General features: G+C 62.3%; 2 protein-coding genes across 2 annotated transcripts in view; both read right to left on the bottom strand.

The window, feature by feature from the left end:
- Window positions 1-59: 59 nt before the first annotated feature.
- On the bottom strand, window positions 60-4,891 carry CHLRE_04g214612v5 (uncharacterized protein). The gene is made up of 6 exons (XM_043061666.1): window positions 4,614-4,891; window positions 3,015-3,035; window positions 2,761-2,791; window positions 2,197-2,295; window positions 654-753; window positions 60-434 (listed from the first exon to the last, which is right to left on the bottom strand). Exons 1-6 carry the CDS (start codon window positions 4,633-4,635, stop codon window positions 360-362), a joined length of 348 nt encoding a protein of 115 aa, XP_042925118.1. The 5' UTR covers window positions 4,636-4,891; the 3' UTR covers window positions 60-359.
- Window positions 4,892-4,937: 46 nt separating this feature from the next.
- CHLRE_04g214650v5 (uncharacterized protein) overlaps window positions 4,938-23,123 on the bottom strand; it is a 28,014-nt gene continuing 9,828 nt past the window's right edge. The window contains exons 20-57 of the mRNA XM_043061667.1: window positions 22,626-23,037; window positions 22,305-22,364; window positions 21,910-22,014; window positions 20,994-21,240; window positions 20,701-20,772; window positions 20,081-20,297; window positions 19,501-19,864; window positions 18,820-19,122; window positions 18,585-18,637; window positions 18,024-18,216; window positions 17,595-17,771; window positions 17,229-17,326; window positions 16,842-16,989; window positions 16,488-16,562; window positions 15,984-16,247; window positions 15,520-15,627; window positions 15,098-15,205; window positions 14,757-14,833; window positions 14,166-14,279; window positions 13,565-13,712; window positions 13,070-13,243; window positions 12,768-12,834; window positions 12,302-12,405; window positions 11,877-11,996; window positions 11,518-11,614; window positions 11,198-11,340; window positions 10,776-10,897; window positions 10,329-10,434; window positions 10,075-10,153; window positions 9,534-9,655; window positions 9,058-9,183; window positions 7,994-8,101; window positions 7,592-7,729; window positions 7,186-7,253; window positions 6,825-6,923; window positions 6,475-6,565; window positions 6,150-6,202; window positions 4,938-5,970 (exon numbers count right to left, since the gene is read on the bottom strand). Of these exons, the coding sequence (XP_042925117.1) occupies window positions 5,826-5,970; window positions 6,150-6,202; window positions 6,475-6,565; window positions 6,825-6,923; window positions 7,186-7,253; window positions 7,592-7,729; window positions 7,994-8,101; window positions 9,058-9,183; window positions 9,534-9,655; window positions 10,075-10,153; window positions 10,329-10,434; window positions 10,776-10,897; window positions 11,198-11,340; window positions 11,518-11,614; window positions 11,877-11,996; window positions 12,302-12,405; window positions 12,768-12,834; window positions 13,070-13,243; window positions 13,565-13,712; window positions 14,166-14,279; window positions 14,757-14,833; window positions 15,098-15,205; window positions 15,520-15,627; window positions 15,984-16,247; window positions 16,488-16,562; window positions 16,842-16,989; window positions 17,229-17,326; window positions 17,595-17,771; window positions 18,024-18,216; window positions 18,585-18,637; window positions 18,820-19,122; window positions 19,501-19,864; window positions 20,081-20,297; window positions 20,701-20,772; window positions 20,994-21,240; window positions 21,910-22,014; window positions 22,305-22,364; window positions 22,626-23,037 (5,305 nt within the window). The 3' untranslated portion in view covers window positions 4,938-5,825. The remainder of the gene's footprint in view (window positions 5,971-6,149; window positions 6,203-6,474; window positions 6,566-6,824; window positions 6,924-7,185; window positions 7,254-7,591; window positions 7,730-7,993; window positions 8,102-9,057; window positions 9,184-9,533; window positions 9,656-10,074; window positions 10,154-10,328; window positions 10,435-10,775; window positions 10,898-11,197; window positions 11,341-11,517; window positions 11,615-11,876; window positions 11,997-12,301; window positions 12,406-12,767; window positions 12,835-13,069; window positions 13,244-13,564; window positions 13,713-14,165; window positions 14,280-14,756; window positions 14,834-15,097; window positions 15,206-15,519; window positions 15,628-15,983; window positions 16,248-16,487; window positions 16,563-16,841; window positions 16,990-17,228; window positions 17,327-17,594; window positions 17,772-18,023; window positions 18,217-18,584; window positions 18,638-18,819; window positions 19,123-19,500; window positions 19,865-20,080; window positions 20,298-20,700; window positions 20,773-20,993; window positions 21,241-21,909; window positions 22,015-22,304; window positions 22,365-22,625; window positions 23,038-23,123) is intronic.

Raw genomic sequence — 23,123 nt, 5'->3', positions numbered from 1 at the left:
ATACTTGTGTCTTGCAAGCGAGGCCTGACTCAGGCCAGGGCCCGCAGCTACCCTGCCGTACTTGGATCGCGGGTCCCAAGCTTCCACACCTTCCAACCTTTCATGAAACATTGCAGTTTGCCACGCAGAAACATTGCGACGCCATAAGCTGCCGATCTTGCTCTTACCTTAATAATAACAAGGCGTCATGTCATACATGTCTGCTAGTTCCGTCTGTCGCTCACCGAAAGGTCGACGAACCTCACTCTTCCTTGCTCAAGCTGTGCCACCCCTAACACACGAAACCGACATTCTTATAGCATTCACCTTGATTCGAGCACCTCATTGAAACACGCCGGCTCAAACAAACCGGACATGCTTCAGAACCCCGCAGTGATGCCGCCGCTGCTGTCGCCCTCGCTCCTGGCCCGCGGCCCAGATGGAGTATATAGTACCTGGAGTGGGCATAGCACAACACATGTGTGTGATTTAGGCGCCAGAATGAGTTGCAGGTTCTAGGTCCAACATATCTGCTGGGCTCCCCAGAACACCTCCCCTGGCCCCGCATGTCCTAACCTCCCAACCGCCACCAAGCAATCAGCAAACCAATCATCCAGCTGCAAACTCCCCATCCCCTGCGCCCCATCCACTCCCCCCACCCTACACACACACACCTGCACGCTGCCCTTGGCCCAGCGCCAGCCCGGCTTGAGGCCCGAGGCCACGTAGCCCCTCTTGTTTGTCATCTGCTGGGGTATGGGAATCAGCTGCAGCCTACGGGAATTCGTCCTCGACCCATCGCACACCCAGGTCTTGCCGTGGGTCTTGCTGACGGACCAGGCCGCCAGCGCTAGCCAGGAGGCGGTCCGTTGAGACGCAGCAGGTGAGGGCGGGGCTAGGCGGCAGAAAGGGGCAGCCAACGAGAGTTTGGAAAGACTTATGCAACCCGGAATCCCCACCCCCACACATCACCCTGCAATAACTAACCAACTCGCACGCCCGTACCGCTGCTGCCTCAAAACCGTGACTCTCTCGGAATCCGATCTTGTTACCCCCACAAGCCATCCATCCATCCACTTCACCCCAGCGGCAGCCGCCATGGCGCCGGCATATTGTGAGTTGGGTTGCTGCTGCTGCTGTTGTTGCTGGTGGTGGTTGGGGCTGCCAGCCGGTCCGGTGACGGTGCAGGCCGGTCCGGAGCGTGTCAGTCGTATGGCCTTGAGCCAGGTGTGGCAGGGTTGGAAGACCAGACCATGCAGCTGGCGGGCGGCGGCGGCCAGGCGCAGCTGCTCGCTGAGGGACTCGCCGCCTGAGCGAGATGGGCGGTTGGGAAGTGGTTGCGGGGTGGGTGGCGGGGAAGGGATGTGGTGGGCGGGTGGGCGGTGGGATGGGAAAGGCGGTTGCGGCGGAGGTGCGTGGGGCACGGTGGCATGGCATGGCTTGGCAGCTGCGTGTAGCCTGGCTTCCAGCCACCCCCCATTCCGTACCATGCGGCTTGGTCTTTCCGCGGTGGCCTCCTCCTCAATCTTGGCCTTGCGCGCTTCGGGCTTGGCCTGGTCTACACAGCAGGCAGGGTTGGGAAGCTCCCTTACCCTGCCTGCTGTGTGGACAAGGCCAAGTCCGAAGCACGGAAGGCGAAGATTGAGGAGGAGCGTGCAGTGCGGGTCCATGGGTCGTGCCTGCCTCCGCCACCCACCTGTCCACCTGCACCCCATCACCTCCAGTCCCCCCCACCGCCCACACACACACGTGTCGTTGGGCGGGCCTTTTCGTTTTGCTGTTTATAACACACACACACACACACACACACACACACACACACACATACACTGCTATCCTTCGCCTGTGCCTCAACGTTTCGCCCTTTGCTTGTAGGTGAGTTCGGCTACGATCAGCGGGCGGGCTATTCGGGTTAGGAGTGCCTGGGAACGTTGTAGGACACTCGCATGGGCTTGCACCCTTGGGATCGTGTGGACACTAATCCCCACCCAAGGTTAGGTAGATGGGCGTAACAGGTGCTTCGGGTAAGTATGATCTCGGCTCGGAAGGTCGGTCGGCTGCGGTAAGTATACTCTGAAGGTAATCCGCGGCCGTAATTCTGCATCGCATACACTGTCCTACGCGTAATGTTTTCCTTGTGCTCTTTAACACACATACACACACACGCACGCCACATAATCGCCCACCCACGCCCCTTATATATACACGCACACGCACCTTGCCCACATGACCCTCGGCATCCACAGCGTCATCACCGCCACCACCAGACTGGCGGCCTGCTGGTTGGCGTACAACACGATGAGCACAGACGAGAACCTGATGGGGGTGGTGCGGGAGGGGTGGTAAATTCCAGCCTCAACTAAACCAAACCCAAGGGGGTGGGACCGAGGGTGGAGCTCTTCCCCAGTTCCCCTGCCCCTCGCTCGGCATTGGCGTATCCAGTTTCACTGGCGGCCGGCGCCTTCCCACCCTCCTCAACACCTGCACCTGCGCACCCCAGCACCGGCGGCTCTGGCGCTGCACACCCGGTGGAGGGGAGCGCAGGTGCAGTTGTTAACGAACTTGAGAGGCGCCGGCCGCCAGTTAAACTGGATACGCCAATGCCTCAGCGGCTCAGGCGAAGCTAGAGGCAGGTACAGGCGGCGTGCGTGGGCTGCGGAGGTGCAGGCGGGGCGCGAAGTCGATGCTGGGGGGGGGGGCAGGCGTGGGGGTTGGTGACCGTGCGTTGCGGGCGATGCAGGGGGGGGGGAAGGCTGGGGTTGGGGCGTTCAGACCTCTCACCGCCTCTGCGGCCTCACGAAGCCCTTTCGTCCTGCAGAAGCACTCGTAGGAGGGGTGCCTGGTTTTCCCGGGCTTGCTTGCGGCGGCTATCCCTCGTTCCGTGCCATTGACACACAGTTTCAGCGGGCCAACCCCCAGCCTACTTGCTTGACACGTGTACGTACCAACACTACCAGCACACACCATACGGCATCACGCACTGAAGTCCAGGACCCAACTATCCCACCCCTCCCCAAAGCTTGCGCAGGACTCACCCGGCGAGCGACTGGCCACGTCTACGAGAGCGGAGGAGAGCGAGGAGGCAGCGCGGGTCCATGGGTCGCACCGCCGCCGGCCTCGAACGCGCGCCGCTAGCTAGCCGCCCCACTGCTCGCCGGACCCAGCGCCGCCGCCCCCGCCCCTGGCCCTGTCCGCTCCTCACTGCTGCCTCCTCACAGCGAACCTGCATGCTCCATGAGCAACGAAATGGCGGCGCGAAGTAAGACCGAACGGCCACCGACACAGCAGCCGCTCGGCCAAGCAAGGGACACCGCGCTGGGCGGGCTGCCGGTGCTGTGAGAAGGCCACAATGAGCGGTGAAGCGGTGGGAAAGCCGCAGGGAGCGAAGGCCCCTGCCTTTTGAAATAAAACGCGGGAAGGCCGCCGCCCTGTGCGGCGGGGGAGGTTCGCCCTGCTGGGCACGTTGGAGCTGCTACTTCGAGTGGCGTTGGTCGTTTGTATAAACATGCAGTCAGGGCATGCGGGCGGATTAAAGAATGCGTGCGTCTGCAGGTTGGGGTCGCCAGATGTGGAGTGGTTCGCACGGGTCTTGCTCGGCTGCTGCAGCAGCAAGCGCGGGGCCACTCCTCCCCTGTCGCCCCTCCCGCCACCACCCGCACCCCTCACCACCATCGACCCGCGCACCAGGATTTGGAAAGAAGGCGACGACTGGGCGTTAGTACATAGTAGCAGTCCTGAGCCAATGTCGGCGCCCAGCAGTTCGCCAGGCCCCAGTAGGCCAGGGCGAGCGAGCGATTAGTCACGCACGGCCCTCTGGAGGTGCATGGGCGTGGCTGCGTGACCAGCCGGCGCGCGGTTCTGCCGACCCACGCAACACCCGCCCCTCTCGTTCTCTCCCTCTCTCCCTTGTGTCTCTCGCTCTCTCTCACAGCTAGCGGTAATATCACTGCATCGCTGGTACATACAGGGTGGTACGGCGGCCGGTGGTCCAGGCGCGTGGGCGGGTCTGGACCACGTACGTGCGCCCGTCTTGCCCAGCACCAGCCCAGCACCAGCCCAGCACCAGCCCAGCACCAGCCCAGCACCAGCCCAGCACCAGCCCAGCACCAGCCCAGCACCAGCCCAGCACCAGCCCAGCACCAGCCCAGCAGCATTACCCAGTACGATACGGGACGCGCCCGTCTCCACGTACTCCACGAGCCTGCTGCCCTGCCCAGCGCATGTCTTTGCATGCATTTGCCCACCCACCCACGCACCTACCGACACCCAGCCACCCACGAACTCAAGCACAGCCACCCACGCACACGCGCGCGCGTGCTCTATTCATCCCTCTCCATCTCCCGCCTCTCTGTGGGCGGAGCGGTGTGTGCGTAGTTCTACGCCACAACGCAGAACCCAGCGGAACACGCCCTGTCGTGTATATTGCCGACAGTCCTACACTCGCTACGTATACTACAACATTATTCGCTCTCCGCCACGCACCGCGCGTCCTACCCCATAGCATCATCTACCCCCGGCTCCCCCCCCCCCCCCCCGGGCCCAGCTGCTGCTGTCCGCGCCCTGCCACACATGGCTTCAGCACCCGCTCCTGCTTCAACGGCCGCTGGCCCGCGGCCTCGTTGGTTGGGCACCACCTGCTGCTGTGAGCTTGCCCATTAGCCGGCTTACTAGCTAGTTGCTGCTGCGCTCGCTACATGGTGTCAGGGGTTGTGGCCGGTTGTGGCCGGCGGCGGTGGTCAACTTGTAGTTGGATGGCGTCCATGCGATTTGCATGCCCAGCAGCAGGAGCACCAACGGTCGTGCGTGCTGAGCTCCAGATATGAGTACAATGGCGCATCATATAAGTAAGGCCGCCGCCGGCGTGAACTTGCTCGCCGATGGCTAGAGCCCGGCAGCTGCTGCTGCTCTACCGTGCGTGAACGGGAAGGCCATCATCAGGCGAGAGTCTCCGATTGTAAATGTCTCCAATACGTTAAATCTATGACATGACGCGTAGACGCGTGCATGTTTGTAAGTGTCTTGTAAAGCGAGGTGGCTCAGGCCAGGGCCCGCAGCTACCCTGCCGTAGACGCGTGCATGTTCGTAAGTGTCTTGTAAAGCGAGGTGGCTCAGGCCAGGGCCCGCAGCTACCCTGCCGTACTCGCATCCAAGTTTCCCCACCTTCCAACCTTTCATGCAACTTTGCAGTTTGCCACGAAGGCACGAACCACAAAGCAGCGCGACGGCTCTATGTACATGTCACGCACCACATCTGATAATTCCGTCTGTCGGTCACCGCCGAAAGGTCCACGGATCGGTCCACCTTCCAAACTTTGCAGTACAGTATGTCACGTATGAACCTTGCGATGTGAACTATGCGATGAGCGCCAGAAACCGCTCTTATTATGTACAGTTGTATCACATCCGCTCCCGCCTGATAAGTCCCGTCCGCCGCTTACCCAAAAGTCAAAAGGTCAACATCACAGCTTTGGGGGTATTCCAGGGTTGCAACACGTAAGCAGGTACAGCAGGGGAACAACTACATATCGGGTAACTGTTTCCAGAAGAAGGCTAGCCTGCACCATGTGGGAAGGCCGGCACACCCATCAGCCCGGACGTTTACGCTGAAGGCTTCGCCCAAGCTGTGCCTCCCCTGACACGTCAAACCGGCGGCATATCGACGGCAGCACACTCGGGACAAGCCCCTCACTGAAACACTTTGATGAAACACACCGCGCATCCATACATCCTGCTTTCAAGCCAATGAAAAAAGCCTGGCCCTGAAACCCGACCAAGCAACGCCTGACACCAGCACATAACACCAGCAGACATCCAGCTATACGACCTTCGATCTGCGCATCATTGCTTCAAGCCTTCTTGGCCTTGTCGGCCTCAGTTGCACCGACCGACGCCGAGCGGGCCGGCCGCCGCAGCAGGCCCTGCACAGAGCCGCTGCCGCCGCTGCTGTCGCCGAGGTCTCCCTCCTGGCCCGCGGCCCAGATGGTGTAGTACCTGGAGTGGGCATAGCACAACACATGTGTGTGATCAAGGCGCCAGAATGAGTTGCAGCAGGTGCTAGGTCCATCATATCCGGGCTCCCCACAACACCTCCCCGTCCTGGCCCCGCATGTCCTAACCTCCCAACTAACCGCCACCAAGCAGTCAGCAAACCAATCCAGCTGCGCCCCCACCTGTCGTTGAACTGGACCAGCGTCTGCACCTTGTCTACCATAATCAGACCAATCTGTGATGGGGGGTTGGGGGAGTGTGCATGTATAGAGTTAGGGTGTGTGGCGGGGATCGTGTTTGTGTCGGGACGCGTGCAGGGCACGCAGGCACACTCACTAAGGCACAGGCGTCGGTTGTCGCACAAGCAGGACGCCAAGCAACCAGGAATGCGCGAGGCCATCACGACCACATCTCCCACCAAAGCAACTTGCAGCAGATTACCGGTCTGTGCACTCTCTCTCACTCAGCCACACACACACACACACACACACACACACGTTCGCCCACCTCTCCAATGAAGCACACCAGCAGCAGCACTCCCGCCACGCAGATGCCCAGCCCGCCGTCCAGCTGCCGATAGGCCGTGTCCGTCTGGCGCCTGCGCGGTTAGTTGGTGGTTTGTTGGTTGGTTGGTTGGTTGGTTAGGTTGGTTTGAACTGGGGTCGGTTGAATGGAGGAGCCAGAACGGACCCCCGGTCCACGATCTCCACGATCCCCCCGATCCAGCAGGTGAGGAGAGGGTGCAGACCCCCACCCGCCTACCCTCCTCCCACTACGTCCCACCCCACCCACCCGCTTACCCCAAGCCACCCACCCGCCCACCCACGCCCCCCCCCCTACACACGCCCCGCACGCACCTTGCCCACATGACCCTCGGCATCCACAGCGTCATCACCGCCACCACCAGACTGGCGGCCTGCTGGTTGGCGTACAACACGATGAGCACAGACGAGAACCTGATGGGGGTGGTGCGGGAGGGGGAAGGGGGTGGGAGGGGTTGGAGGGGTTGGAGGGGTGGGAGGCGTTGGAGTTTCGGACATAACTCGTTAGAAGAAGGGAGTAGGTAGGGTTGGTGGCAGGTTGGTCAAGGTGGTGGCGGCGGAGTTGGTCGGTTGGGTAGGTTGGTCGGTTGACGGTTGGAAAGCGCGAGCAATAATGCAGGTGAAGCGATCGAGCTAGCGCCGAGCCCGCCCCCATGTGGCCACACGCGCCACACACCTGAGCCCGCGCTTCTCGATGAAGAGCGTGAACACCAGCACGAAACACACAGCCAGCAGGATGAGGACCTGCGTGGGAGTGGGGGCGAGGGCGGTGAGGGAGGGTGTGTGGGGAAGGGCGCGTGTGTGTGTGTGTGTGTGTGTGTGTGCGTGTGTCAGGGGAGGTACCTGATGTGTGTGCATGACCACATGAAAAGCAAAAGAAGTGCGAGGTTGGGACGGGGCTGTCAAGGCAAGCAGCTGGGATGGAGATGCTTGTGCGGAGGCGTGTACGGGCTTGTGAGTCAGCGTGCCTGCACTCCACTCCAACCTGACCTCCGACCTCCAACCTCTCCAACCTCCCCATCCCCATCCCCATGTCGCCCCATCCACTCCCCCCACCCCACCACCCACACACACACACACACCTGCACGCTGCCCTTGACCCAGCGCCAGCCCGGCTTGAGGCCCGAGGCCACGTAGCCCCTCTTGCTGACAGACCAGGCCGCCAGAGCCAGCCAGGTGGCCGCACTGCCCGCAAACACCCAGGCCAGGTCGGGAACGCCCTGTGCGCGTGTGTGTTGAATCATGGGGTGGGTGGGTGGGTGGGTGGATGTATGGATGTATGGATGGTGGGGTAAAGATCGGGGTTTGAAATGGGTCACGATTACAAGGCAGCGGCGGTACGAGCGTGCGTGCGAACGGGGTATGGTTAGTATGGTAGGGTACCGTACGGTGTGTGGCGGGGATGCCGGGTTGCCTTACGAGCCCAGTCTTTCGAAACTCTCGAGGTCGGCTGCCCCACTCCTCCTCTGCCTCGCCCCCCTCACCTGCGTCTCGAACTTGGCGGACGTGACCGCCACCATGACCGACAGGGTGCAGGTCACGGCGCGCGGCAGCAGCAGCGTGGAGGTGCTCCAGAAGCGGTACAAAGGAACCTGCGTGTATCGTGCGTGTGTGTATCGAGTGTGGGTGTGGGAGGGGTAGGTGAGGGGCGGGGAGAAGGAGTCATGCGGGTCCGTGCGCACGGACACGACACAGACATACCATGGCACACCATGCCACGCACACACACACACACTCACACACACATGCACAGGGGGTTCCGGCCCCGTGCCTCATCGTGCGCGATCAGCGTCTCCATAACCGCCGCCCGCCACGGAAGCCCATGCAGCCTAGCGATATTTGTCTCTTCGTTGCCTCTGACTCCCCCCCTTTTTCCGGGCATTCGTATAGTTAGTGGGATGCGTGTTAGGTCGCTAGGTAGCATGCCTGTTGCACGCCGCCCCTCTTCACCGTTGCCATTTTGCATGCCCGTGACACTTCTGTGCTGCCGCCCTATGCTTTTACTTCTCTCTCTCGCTTATAGGTAAGACTGGCTATGGACCGTGGACGAGACACCGGGGATTAGGCGTGCCCGGTAAACGTTGTAGCGCGTCGCCGACGCGGAGCATGGCAGCGCATGCGGGCGCACCTCGGAGACGAGGCTGAATGCCAAACGCCCGGGTAGGGGGTTCCAGGCAACATATGCGGGTGAGTATACTCAAGGTGACAACTGGGGCAACATCGACAAACGCGGAGCTCGGTAACCGGCGTCGGTATTTGTTGGTAACTGCGCGCGCGTGTATGGCGGAATCTTGTTCCGTTTGATTCTTTGTTTAACACACACACGCCGGCGTGCTGCGTTGTCACATGTGAACCTCACGTGTGACCTCCGGAGTATACTGACATGCGCCCTGTCATCAGCGGCCCCGACACTGCCCCAGGGGCCGCGGCCCCCACCCACCCATGTCGTACTACTTGAGCCCAAATCGATAAGCCCCAGTCACTTCCCCCCGCACAAACCCCTCCTCCCGCACTCAAACCCCTCCTCCTCCGCCCCCTTCCCATCCACCTGCTTTCCGTCGTCGTCCCTCAGCGCCGCCAACTCGCCGCGGTGCCACTCGCTCCAGCTGGCGCTCACGCCGCGCGCGCTGCTGCCGGCTAGCCAGGCCAGGAACTCGCGCGTGTCTTGGAGCACCTGTTGGGGATTGGTTTGGTGTACAATGAGTATTGGAAATTACAATGTTAGCATTATTGGCACTAGGCTCTGTCCAGACTCTGATGGATAATGAGTATTGGCACTAGGCTCTGTCTCACCCGGGAAACTACTGAGGCACTAGACTCATTCCGTATGCTCATTCCGTATGCTCATTCATGCTCATTCATGCACGCCCCCAGCCGCGCCAACATCCACGTCCACGCCCACGTGCAACTGGGATGCTCCGTGCCAATAGCGATTACCGAGGCACTAGGCTCTGTCCCACATTCACGTTCACGTTCACGCCCACGCCCGCCCACGTCCAGCCACATCCACGTGCACGCGCTCACCAGACTCAGGCGGAAGTAGAAGGGCGTGAACCAGAAGGGCCCCGCCAGCAGCGCCGTGGCCACCAGGAAGGAACTCCACAGCGACACCACGGGAATGGGCTGGGAGCGCCCGCCGTTGTTGCCTGGGTGTGTGTGTGTGTGTGAGGGGGGGGGGGGTGTCACGGGCGGGTCAATGGAAGAGCGAGGTCTCGTGGGCGTGTTTTGGGTTTGGCACACGATCGCGCACACGCTCTCACACACTAACGCGCACCCGCCAGCAGCCCCAGCCTCCACCCTGAGACGTCACCTCAGCCCCAGCCGCAACCTCCACACCCACACCCACATCCACAACCTCCACACCCACACCCACACCCTCCGCCCTCCGCCCCCCCCCCACCCTCCACCCCCACCCCCACCCACCCTCAACACGCACGCACCCCCACACCCACACACACCCACACACACCCACACACACCCTCAACACGCACGCACCCCCACACCCCCCACACCCCCCACACCCTCCACACCCACACACCCACACCCTCAATCCCCACGAACGCACCCGCCACCAGGATGAGGATGCTCATGCACAACACGTCCAGACCCAGGTACATGTGGCTGCGGCCATAGTTGATGAACACCTGCGTCCGTGTGCAGAGAGATAATGTATGTGCATGTGGGTAAATGGTGTGTATGCTTGCTATTGCAGCCCAATAACAAGCTAGCGGCATCCGTGAGAGTGCTAGGCGAGCTAGGCAGCCGGGCGTGACACATATGCACGCATGCGCGCACGCAAGCATGCGCGCCCCCACGCACCTGCGTCAGGGTCTTGCGCTGCAGGCTGAAGCCACGGCCGGTGGCGATGTAGGCAGCACCGCCGAACAGCGTGGCGCGGGCCAGGTGGAAGGCGGAGGTCACAGACCTGCGTGTGTGTGTGTGTGTTTGGCAGCACGTGTGGGAGAGTGTTGGAACGGAAACAACCACGATAGCGTGTGCATGTGTGTGGGGCTGTGCGTGCGTGTGCGTCATGACAGCAGCCAACAGCACACGCCATCCCTACCCGCCGCTCTCCCCTACTACATAACACACACACACAAACACACACACACACACACAACTGTCTTTGCGCAACGTTTTCCTTGTGCTCTTTAACACACACAAACACAGGAACACACACACACATGCACACACACACACATGCACACACGCACATATGCACACACACGTACACACCCACACCGACACACGCACTCGCGCACGCACCTGAAGATGTGGAACAGCAGCCCTCCTGCGATGAGCTGCCGCAGCAGTGTGCGCAGGGCGTAGGCGAGGCCGTTCTCCATCCACATGTTGAACACAAACGACAGCAGAGGCAACGTGCCCAGCTGCGAGTGTGTGTGTGTTTGGGGAGGAGTTATATTCATGATTCAGTTGAGGGAGTGGGAGGGGGGAACGCTATGATAGGGAGGCGGCGTGGTGTGTGTGGCGATTGATTGGGGAAAGCGAGGGCGAGGAGGTGGGTGCGGTAGGCGCATGATAACGTGCCAGTTTGCGTGGGTTTGGTATGCGATGATTGCTACCTAGTTCGTCCGACACGACACGCTTCACGACACGCCACGCCATGACACGACACGACGCATCACCACCTCTACTACAGCCAGAGAGTGTAAAACAAACGCACGCACCTGCAAGATCTGCACTGCGCCGATGGCGGCGGCGATGTCGCCACTGCCCTCCGCCACGCCGCCCAGCAGCAGCAGCAGCATCACCCACAGCCCGGCCCGGATGGTGTAGACGGTGACCCAGGTGTTGATGAAGTGGCCCGGGCCTTTTGGGAGCGAGGTGGAGCGCGAAGGACGAGGCGCATTATAAAGAGACAGCGATAGCGTGCATGTGTGTTGCGCAACAGAAGCGATCGGCAGGATTACGTCTGCACCGCACCTCACACCCAAGGGCGGCATCCCGTCAGACCCTGACGCCGGCGTTAATAAGCCTAAGCGCTCACCCGTGTTGTAGAGCGAGGCCGAGCGGAAGAAGTCTGTGTGGGCGCCGACGAAGCGCACGTCGCGGCTCATTAGCTGCTCGCCGCAGCCCTTGGAGATCTGCGTGTGGGAGTCATGGTGTGTGCGCACGTGCAAGACGTGTGATAATGTGTATCGTGTAATGTGCCTTGGACCATCATCATCATCCCCATCCAAACCGTACGGCTTGCTGCGGGCCGTGACGAACCCAGACTTTCTCCGCCGCTGCTCCAATCCGCCCTGCCCGCCTCCATTCCGCTTCACATGGCTAGCCAGACAGCCACATATATACACGCTCTCACACACCCCATCTCCCTCCCCTCCCCCATCTAGCCCCCCGCACCTTGCCCTCGAAGCCCAGGATGGAGTCCAGCCCCATGTCTCGGCCCTTGCCCACACTGATGTAGCTGACGTACTTGGACAGCCCGCCCCGCTTGAGCGCGTTGTAGCCGCCAAACACATCCTGAGGGGGAGAGGAGGAGGGGTTGCATTCATGGTTACGGGGAGGGGGGTGGGGGGGTGGGTGGGTCAGGGAGGGGGATGTGGTGTTTGGGTGGGGCGGGGTCCGAGGGGCAGGGTGAGCTGAGGGGGTGGGTGGGAACACGACTGCACACACAGACGCTTCAGTCGGCCGCGGGTACGTACATGCACCGGCAGGCCCGCCCCGCCACTCCCTGCCTCTACATCCACGCTCTTTTGCATTTGGTCCGTTCTAATAGAATGGGAATGAACTACCCCCCCCCCCAAACACACAAGACACACACGCACCTCCGACACGTGCTGGCCTGCGTTGGGCTTGCTGACGCCGCCGCGCGTCATGCTGAACAGTCGGTTCCACAAGTCAGGGTGGCCGTAGTGCGCGCGGGCCGCGCCTGTGTGCGGAGGCAGCAGCAGCAGGGTAGATGAGACCGTGCAGGGTTAGGTGCGCGGGAGGTGACCGGTCATCGACCCAGCAGGCCGTGTTTGGCGGTTTGGTGGCAACTCGTTCTCCACTGCAACCCACGCGCGAAGGCGTCGTGTAGACATCCACATGCACATCCACACACTACACACGCTCTGGGCGGGCTTTGGTTTCATACGTTGACACGCACACACATCCACACACACACACACACACACACACACACACACACACACACACACACACACACACACACACACACACACATATGATACACACACGGGCTTTCGTTTCGTTTTTAACACACACAGGCTGCGTCACAAAAAAACTCACTGGGGAAGCCCATGACACGTTGGATCTGGGTGCCAAAGGTGCGCTCCGTGGCCGCGGCCAGGTCAGCCTGAGGGTGGGTGGTGGTGGTGGTGTGGAGGCGCAGGGCGTGTGGGTGTGTGTAAAGGGACGCTTTGGGTAGTAAGCAAGTGATCGAAGGCATCCCGGTACCATTCCTTGCAACCCCCCCCCCCCCCGCCATACAGCCACCCAGCCACTCCTGCAATGTCCACTATAAGAGAGCTCCCTAGGCCCCATCCCCTCCTCCCCCCAAAAAACAGCCACACAGCGACGCGCCCGCGCACCAGCAGTCCGCAGCGGTAGGAGAAGATCCACTCGGGGTAGCCCACGATGGCCACGTGCTGGGGGGTGGGGTCCAGGGGGCCCGACAGCGCCAGGGTTTGGCACGGTCCGTGCCGGGCGCCGCCGGGGCTGTGCAGCGACTCGAACTCGCGCGTCACGTTGCGCAGCTTGAGCGACTGCAGGGATCGGGTGTGGATTGAGGAGGGTGTGGGCTTGAAGGTGTGGGGGTGAGGTTGAGGGCGTGTGGGCGTGTGGGTGTGGGTGGAGCATAGGGTAACAGTATGGGGTGCATGGGGTAGATGGGGTAGATGGGGTAAAACCCTAAAAACCCTAAAACCCTAAAACCCTAAGCCCAAACCCTGCAAGTATGGGGTGCTTTCTGAGGTGGGGTTGCGTGCGCAGGGCGAGCATCAAGCCGCACCTTCCCTCTCCCCTCCGCTCCCCCTACCTCCCATCTTTCCCCCTCCCCCCCTTATCCCCTCGCCCCCCCCCCCCACCTGCGCCAGTGTGTTGTCCTGGTTCATGTCAATGGCCTGCTGCAGCAGTCCGGTGCAGTAGGGCGCGGCAGCGTTCTGGTTCTCGGGCTTGCCCTCGCCCAGGATGGGGCCGCCGCCGTCGCCGCACACGTTGAGCGGCTGACGCAGCCTGGGTGGGTGTGTGTTGGTGGGTGTGGGTGGCGGGGTGAGGGGGGCGGGGTGGTGGGGTGGCGGGGTGGCGGTAGCGCGGGATGGAGAGTGCGTGTGAGCAGGTAGGCGCGTGGCGGCGGCCGACTGGAGAAAGCAGGGCAAAACGACGCTGACATGGCGCCGATCACGTACGGCACCATCTCCGCACCTGCCGCAGTACAGCACGTGCCCCGCCACGTGCGTGTATACACACGGCATCCGCCTGCCCACGCACCCGCACCGCCCACCCAACCATCAAGCACGGCTGCTCCCCCTCTCCTTTCCCACCTAGACCCCATCCCACCCCACCCATACACAAACCCGACGCCGTCGCCCGTCGTGAGTAACTCCATCCGGCGCCGTCGTTGGGCGGGCTTTCGTTTCGCTTTTAACACCCACCCAGCCAACCCCTCCCTCCCCGCCCCCCTCCCACCTGAACAGCGTCTCCAGCTCCGCTGCACGCAGGTCCCACAGCTGCCGCCGCTCGCGGTGCAGCTGGGCACGCGGCGTGCCGCTGCGCCGAGCGGCCTCCTCCAACGGCACAGCCCTGACGTGTGCGTGTGAGAGGGAGGGAGGTAATGGGAGGTAGTGGGAGGGAGTGGTGGGTGGGGGGAGACGAGGGTGTCGACGCATGACAACGCGTGTCGTCGCATGGTATTGCATGTCAGGCTAGATTCGCCGGCCCGGCATTCGCCCCTTGTGTGCGTCACGTGATTGCAAACAGTGGTGTTGGTCTACACACACACATACACACACACACACGCGCATGTACACACACACACACACACACACACACACACACGTGCATGTACACACACACACACACACACACACACACACACACGCGCGCATGTACACAAAGGCGCACGCGCATGTACACACAGGCGCACGCGCATGTACACAAAGGCGCACGCGCATGTACACACAGGCGCACGCGCATGTACACACAGGCGCACGCGCATGTACACACAGGCGCACGCGCATGTACACACAGGCGCACGCGCATGTACACACATCCACGCACCTGAACACGGCCGAGTCATGCCAGGCCAGCTTGAAGGCGTAGTCGGGCTCGCTGATCAGCGTCACAGTCTCTACAGGCTGTGTGCGTGTGAGGGCGGTGGGAGGCGGGGTGTGGGGTTGGGTGTGGCGGCGAGGTGTGGGGGCGGCGTTTGGGGCGGGAAGCAAATGTGGCCAGACCGACAACAGGCACCCCGCCGCGGTTTCGCCCTCCACAACGCCACAGCCCCACAACCCTACAGCCCTACAACCTACCCGCCTGCTCTCATCACAAATCCCGCCACAGCCCACACGCACACCACACCACACCACACAACAAACATCCCAACCCCCTAACCCCCTCACCTCCAGGTACGCCACCCTCAGGCTGGGGTAGCGAGTGGCCAACAGCGACACGCCGTGGGCCACCCAGCGGTCCTTGAGCGAGCGCGAGGAGGCCAGAGAGGCGTACACCTGAAGCGGCGGCAGGAGTGTGTGGATGTGGGTGTGGGTGGGTGGGCGGGTGGGCGGGCACGGTGGGCGGGGTATTGCATTCGATTACTTACATGCGGATTCACACCGATTGCGGTACCTACCTAACTGAAAAGATGCACGCCTCCCGCTCCCCCGCGAACCTACTGAGGGACCTGATCCGTCAGGCTCAGGCATACAAACGCCTCCCACCGATCCAATTCCCGCCCCCCCCCGGACCCCCCCCCGCCCTCCCGCCCCACCCCACCCCCCGCCCTCCCGCCCTCCCAGCCCCCCTCCCCGCCCCAATCCCCCACCTGGCTGGCCACCAGTGTGCCGTACTTCTTGTCCAGCAGCGGTTGCAGCCCCGGCAGTGACGTCAGCAGCGCCTCCACCAGGTCCTCAACCACCTCGTGCTTGGGGTCCTGGGGGGGGGGGCAGGTACGTGCGTGTATTGAGCGTGTGGGGGGGTGGGTGGGTGTTACACTATGGTAGGTGGGGGTTGGGCTTGTTCAGGCTTGTTGTGGGGCTGGGGTTGAGTGCGTGGGGCTGGGTCAGAGAGGCTGCACAAGCGCCCACCCGCAGCAGCCGTCTGACACCGTCACCCACCACCCACACCACCACCTGCTTGTGAGTTTGAGACACACACAGCATGGATGGCACCTGACACACACACGCACACACACACACACACACACACACACACACACACACACACACACACACACACACACACACACACACACACAACATGGTATGGATGACAGACCGCCGCACGCACCCGCAGTGCCGCGCGGACCGCCGTCGCCTGCTCCTTACTCAGCACCAGCGCATTCGGGCTGGGCGCAGCAGCAGCGGCAGCGCCCGCCGCTGCCACACCCGCGGCTGTAGCAGCCCCACCCTGCTCGCCCTGCAGCGGCTGTAGCAGCTGTAGCTGCTGCTGCTGCTGCTGCAGGGCTGCGTGCAGCTCCAGAGAGTCGAGGGCGGCCTGCAGCGCCAGAGCTGTGCGGTACATGCTCATGCCGTCCACAGTGCGCGACAGCGTCTGCGGATGTGTGGGTGCGTGGGTTCCAGGCATGATTAGTTACACAAGCAAGACTTGATAGGTGGTTGCAGCAGAGGAATGTTTGCGTGGGGTTTGTGTGGTGTTGAAGAGAGGGGACAAGGCGCACACACGGGTTGGGGACACATGACCAGGTCCGCCCACCAGCAGTAATTAACCAAGCAGGGGCAGCAGCAGGCCCGCATCCAGCTACAGCCCCCGGCCCCATCTCCCGCTACCCACCTGGCAGCGGAAGGACGCCCACAGCAGCAGCTGTGCGCGGTGCTCGTACAGCCGACCCCCGGGCAGGAAGTCGTACTGTAGGTGGTGGAGATGGAGGGGTGTGGATGTTAGGAGGTTAGGTGGGTCAGGTGGGGTGTGGTGGTTAGGTGGGTAGGTGGAGGTGCTTAGCAAAAGGCAGATGTACGGACAGCAGCCCCACCCGCCGGTCCTCCCCACCCCGGCCTCCGACCCCAGCCACCCAGCCAACCATTCCTCCCCCTCCCCTCCCCCCCTTCCCCCCTCCCCCTCCCCCCCTAACCCTCCTACCCCCTACCCCCTACCCCCCTCCCCCTGCCCCCTCCCCGCCCGCCTCACCAGGTCGTACGGCTGCCCCTTCTCCGCCTCCGGCCGCGGCCGTACGGCGGCGCTGTCGCAGCGCTGCAGCAGGTTGGTGAACTCGTCGGGGAACTCGGACAGCAGGTAGGTCAGGAGCTGGCTGGGCTTGGGGTCGGTCAGGGAGTCACTGATGGGGTTGGGGTGGGGGGTGGGGTTTGGGGAGGGGAGGGGAGGGGGTTAGCCATTCATGGAGAACGGAGTGTTTGAATCACACAATTATGGAAGTGGGGGGAAGGGGATGGGGCGTGTGTGGCATTGATTTACGAAGGTGTTTTTGCTTGCGGTGTCAGTTGCGTGTAGTGGATAGGGCGTATGTAGCGTTGATGTCAAGTGTTCTTGCTTGCGCGGTGTCAGTTGTAAACTCACTTGACGAACAACACCTCGTCTGAGCCCAGAGCGCCCTGAAGGCCGGGACCCAACACACGGCCCGCGTCCGCCGAGCTCAGCGCGTAGATGACCGTCTCCTGTGGGAAGTGTGTGTGCATGTTGAACACGTTTGATTTGTCAGCCTGCTTGTGGGCTGTTTGCGATAGCGGAGGCAATGCGCGTGTGCGTGACCGCCAGGGCTGGGCGAGAGGCTGTGTCCCGCCCCGCCAGTGCCTCCACTTCTGTTGTGCCCCAAGCCCCCTCCTCCCCCGTCCCCCGCATTGGATTCGGTTGATTCCGGGCAGCCCTGCCCTATCTACACCCCCCAGCCTCCCCTCCCCCTCCTCCCCAGAGGCACACACGCACGTGGTAGTGTGGGATGAGGGTGGTGACGGAGCGCATGGCGGCCACGGGCGGCGGCGCCGGCATGTTAGGGCAGTTGAGGCCGCTGCAGAACTCGGCCAGCAGCGACACCGCCTCCTCATTGCGCGGCGCCGTGCCCTCATCGCTGGAGGACAGGATGCCGCACAGCCAACCCGCCACCTGGGGGGGGGTTGCATTCATGATTAGTAATGGAAATGGTAGACGGGGTAGAGCATCTTGGGAGGGAGGCAGGTGAGGCGTGTTGAGGAGTGTGTGGTGCGTGTGTGTGTGAGAGAGAGGGACAGGGAGGGACGGAGGGAGAGTGTTGTGATGTGGGGGTGTGGGGGTGTGGAGGTGTGGGGGTGTGGAGGTGTGAGGGTGGGTGCGTGTGTACCTGCGATGCACTCTCCCACCCGCTACACCCGTGCTCACCTCAATGAAGTCCTCCCGGAAAGGCACCGGCGCCGCCGCCTCGCCCTGCTCCTCCTGCCCCTTCTCCTTCTCCGTCTTGTCCTTCTTCTCCTTCTTGTCCTGCTGCTGCTGTTGGTCGTTTCGGCTGCGCGCCGCCACCGCCGCCAGGCTGCGGTGCATCACCTCCAGCGTGTGGTCTTGCAGGTAATGGCGCCTGCCATAATAGGGGAGGAGGGAGAAAGGAGAGGGAGGAGCGGGAGAAGGTTGGTGTGTACGTGTGTGTGTGTGTGTGTGTATGTGTATATGTGAGGTTGTGTGTGTGTGTGTGTGTGTGTGTGTGTGTGTGTGTGTGTGTGTGTGTGTGTGTGTGTGTGTGTGTGTGTGTGTGTGTGTGTGCGTGCGATGGAGTGGATGGGGGTCAGGAAGAGACCAACGCACATCACGGGACCACGAAATTTGTGATAGTCTGGTCGTTCGGACAAGACCAGAGACGTTGCCGCTAGTGATGTTGCAGCTAGGTTGCCGCTACTGATGTTGCAGCTGGGTATGTTGAAGCGCCCCCCCCACACACACATAACTCACATGGTAACGATGTTGTAGGCCAGGGCCGCCACACTGGGGGGCAGGTCCCGCATCTGCACACGATGTGGAACACGTGCGGTTGCGTGCATATCAGTGTGATGTTGCCAACGACGTTAACGTAGGCACGCGCCTCACGACCCACGACCCACGACCCACGACAGGCACGACCCACGACCCACGACCCACGACAGATGCTGCAACCGCATTAATCAAACCCACACCCGCACGCACGCACCTTGGTCGCGGCCAGGGCAGTGCAGTGCAGTGCCGCGCCCAGCCCCTCCACCGCCTTGTCCCGCGCCGCCTCCACCTCCGCCTCGGCAGCGGCCGCCGCCGCCCGCGCCGCCTCCGCCGCCGCCACGCGATCCGCCACAGCCGCGTCCGCCGCCAGCGCCGCGCCGGCGGCGGGCGCCGACGGCGCCGCCGCCGCCTGGCGGCCCGCCAGGAACGCCGCCTGCCGGGCTCGCTCAATGGCGGTGACGGCGTCCTCGGCTGCCTTGCGCGCGGCCGCCACTTTCTTCTCCGTGCTCGTGTACAGCTGCGTATTTGTAGAGAGAACGAGAGAGGGAGCGACGGCGGAATGTGAACCGATATCGAACGGCCCCGATGACAGTGCGCAGAGCGAGCCGGCAAGTTGACTCATGCAGCCGCCGGCATACTCCCCCCCCATTCCCTCGTCTCGCTGCAACTGCAGCCCGCGCTTGTGTAAACACAAACAAACGCGCGCACACACACACACACACACACACACACACACACACACACACACACACACACACACACACACACACACACACACACACACACACACACACACACACACACACACACACACACACACACACACACACACACACTCTTACTTTGCGTTTCCCATTCCTCATGTTTCCTAACACACGCACACACGCACACGCACCTCCATTGTCTCCTTGATCTTCTTCACCAGCTTGTGCACCTCGGCCAGCATGCCGCGCCGCGCCGCCTGCGCCGCCGGACTGGAGGCGGTGCCGCCGCCCATACCCCCCTGCTGACTGAACAGCTCGAACTCCAGATCCTCAGCAGGCACCACGCCCACCCACTCCGCAGGCACCGCCGCCACCGGCACGGGCAGGGTCACAGCCACCGAACCGTCCTGCTGCGGCGCAGGCTGTGTGAGGGTGAGCTCGTGCCGCTGCGCCGCGCCCTGCTGCCGCAGCCGAGCTGCGCGCTCGCGCTCGCGTGCCGCCGCCTCGCGCCGCGTCTCCACCAGCGGCGCCGCGGCGCCGCCCACGCCGCCCTCCCTGCAAGCGCCGCACACGCAAGACGCAAACACACATAATTTATTACCGCACAGCACGGCACAGCACAGCATCCAAACCCATACAAAAAGCAGCATCCAAATAAACCCATGCAAGAAGCACACTTTGCATACCGGTATACCGTATCAACCTAAACATACCGCAAGGGAAGCCTTATGATGAGTGTTCCACCCCATACAATTCACAACCCCAACTCACTTGCGCACGCGCTCGGCGCGCCTGTCGGCTCGCGCCGCCACCGCCGCCGCCAGCTCCTCCCTCTCCCTCGCCAGGCGGGCCAGGTCGGAGGAGGTGCCGGGGAAGCGCAGCGCTCCAGCTCCCACCAGCAGCGCCAACCAGTACACGTACGCCTCCAGCAGCACCTCCAGCTGCTCGGCGGTGGGCTTCCAGGAGGAGAGCATCTGCGGGATTTGGGCTGTGGGGTGGGGAGGGGAATGGGAGGGGGAGAGGGAGAGGGATGGAAGAAGGATTGGGAAAGGGTGGGAGAGGGATTGGGAGAGGGAGGGGGAGAGGGGTGGGAGAGAGATTGGGAGAGGGAAGGGGCACGGGGAAGGGGAGAGAGCGGGTTTAGAGCATGATGGGTGGTGGGGAGGTGGCGAGGTAGATGCAGGGGGGAGATGGGAGATAGAGGGGATGGGTGGGGCGGGCAGAGGACACGGCAGCAAACGCACGATGCGGGAGTGCGGTGAGGAGGTTTCCACCCTCCTGAGGAAGCAACAAACGAGCCACACAATAAAGAGGCGGAGGGGGCGGAGAGCGGAGCGGAGGACGCCCGCGCCCGCCACTGCCGCCAGCCAGCCTGCCACTATACTACTCACCCACGTAGACGGCGAGGGGCGGCAGGAATGTGTTCTCGCCGCGTGCCACGGCCTTGAGCGACTCTAGCTGGCCTGTGGGGTTTTGTGAGGGAGGCGGGGAGGGGTTACATTCATGATGAGTTGAAGAAGTGGTAGATATTGTGAGTGGTGTGAGGGGGTTGTGAATTACCAGCGCAAACTGAACCGTACCCTTGGCGCCTTTCCCCGCTACCTCCTCCTCCGCTCCCCTCTGTAAGAACACCCCTGGCCCCGACCCCCCGACGGTCTCCCCCCCCCCCCACACACACGCCAACCTGCTTGCCGGCGGCTGCCCAGTGTGCCCAGAGCGCCCAGCGACATGAGCCCGCTGAAGGTGCCGCCGCCGCCGCCGCCGCCGCCCAGCGTCGTCAGCGCGTTGGCGGCCGTGACCGTGTTGGACAGACGCGTCCAGCGCACCGTGCCGCCGCCACCGCCGCCGCCACTGCCAGCGGTGGTGGAGCCGAGCCGAACGCTGCCGTGGTGCAGCGCGCCGCTGCCGTCCGCGAACTCAGACTCCGGATCCTGTGCGCGGCGCCAGCAGGAGAAAGGCGAGAGCGGTTTGTCAGGGCTTGTTGTTGTTGTTGTTGTTGTTGTTGTTGTTGTTGTTGTTGTTGTTGTTGTTGTTGTTGTTGTTGTTGTTGTTGTTGTTGTTGTTGTTGTTGTTGTTGTTGTTGTTGTTGTTGTTGTTGTTGTTGTTTTTGTTGTTGTTGTTGAAACCACATTCGGATCAGCTCACTTATTTGTGTGTGCTACCTGCCTGTCCGTAATAACGCCGTGATAACATACAGTCGCCCTCTCACCCCCTTCTTCTGACCATGGGACGTTTTGTTGGGCCCGGGCACATAACCCCCACCACCCACACATACACACACACACACACACACCTACACACACACACCTACACACACACACACACACACACACACACACACACACACATACACACACACCTACATGCGAGGTAACTTCAGGTAACATCCGTAAACCGTCGCTTTGCTGCATCGCATACACTGTCTTTGCGCAACGTTTTCCTTGTGCTCTTTAACACACCTACACCTACACACACACACGCACACACACACACACATACACACACACACACCTACACACACACACACACACCTACACACACACACACACACACACACACATCAACATCATCATCATCATCATGAACTCAACCCAACCCACCGTGACCTCCACGGCCGCCGGCACCAGGTCCAGCATGCGGCTGGGCGACAGCGAGTCAACCGCCCGGAACGACATGTTGCGAGCCTCGGCGTCAGAAAGCAGGTCCTGCGATACATGAGTCCAGGAATTGATTGTGTGTGTGTGTGTGTGTGTTTGTGTGTGTGTGTGTGTGTGTGTGTGTGTGTGTGTGTGTGTGTGTGTGTGTGTGTGTGTGTGTATGTGTGTGTGTGTGTGTGTGTGTGTGTGTGTTTCGCATGTCTACGAATGTTGGAGGGGCTTGAAAGTGACTACCACATTGTTACCAGAAGCCGAGTACCGTACCAGCAGCGGCTTCACGGCTGTACCGCACGTGTCAACCGCCGCCACAACCGACCACGCGCTAACCACCCACTCACCCGCTGCCTCAGAGAGCGCACCAGCGCGTTCCACACGGGCGCCGTGGTCAGCAGGGTGGCCTGTGGGTGGGCGGGGGGAGCGAGGGCGGGGCGGGGAATCAATCAATCACGTCAGAATGCATTTCACCACCAATACCTACTTTCACCATCAAAATCAAGCCTCGATAAAAACCCAAATCGCAGAAACAAATAAATCGCAAATGAGAACGCAATCTGGCATTGTGCAGACGCGACCGATCGACAAACGTGCGCAATAAATAGTGTCGTACATCGAGATCGGTTCGCGCCCGGCGGCAGCGCGCGCGTGTGTGTGTGACGCACCTCGCGAAGCTTCCAAAGCTCGAAGGACGCGCCCTTGGCCGCCACCAGGCCCGCCTCCTCCACAACGCCCTTGATGGCGGCGCCGGCGTGATGAGGGAGCTGCGTGATGGGCGGCGGCAGCTTGTGGCGGCGGCTGTTTGCCGGGGAGGCCGCGGCCAAGGCCGGCAGCATCGGTGGCAGCGTGGGGCGAGGCGTGGTGGTGCCGGGGGCGGGGTTGAGCGAGGCGGTGGTGGGCTCGGGGGTAGGCGTAGGGGAGGCGGAGGTGGACTCGGGGGCGGGCGCCGGGCCGGGGGAAGGGGTGGGGATGGGGGTGGGGGTGGGGGTGTCGGTGGCGGGGGTGCTGGTGGGGAGGGCTGGCACCAGCAGCTGCGGGGCTGCGGGTAGGGCGATCGCGGGGATGCCCAGCCCGTCCCTGCGCGTGTGTGTGTGTGTGTGTGAGAGGAGGGAGGGTGGGTTTTATATTCAGGATTAGCTAAGAAGAAGCGGAAGGTTGTAGCC

Source organism: Chlamydomonas reinhardtii, chromosome 4 (assembly GCF_000002595.2).
Source record: "Chlamydomonas reinhardtii strain CC-503 cw92 mt+ chromosome 4, whole genome shotgun sequence".
Lineage (NCBI taxonomy): Eukaryota > Viridiplantae > Chlorophyta > Chlorophyceae > Chlamydomonadales > Chlamydomonadaceae > Chlamydomonas > Chlamydomonas reinhardtii.
The sequence above is the reverse complement of the archived record's forward strand: the minus strand, read 5'-3'. Positions and strand labels throughout refer to the sequence as shown.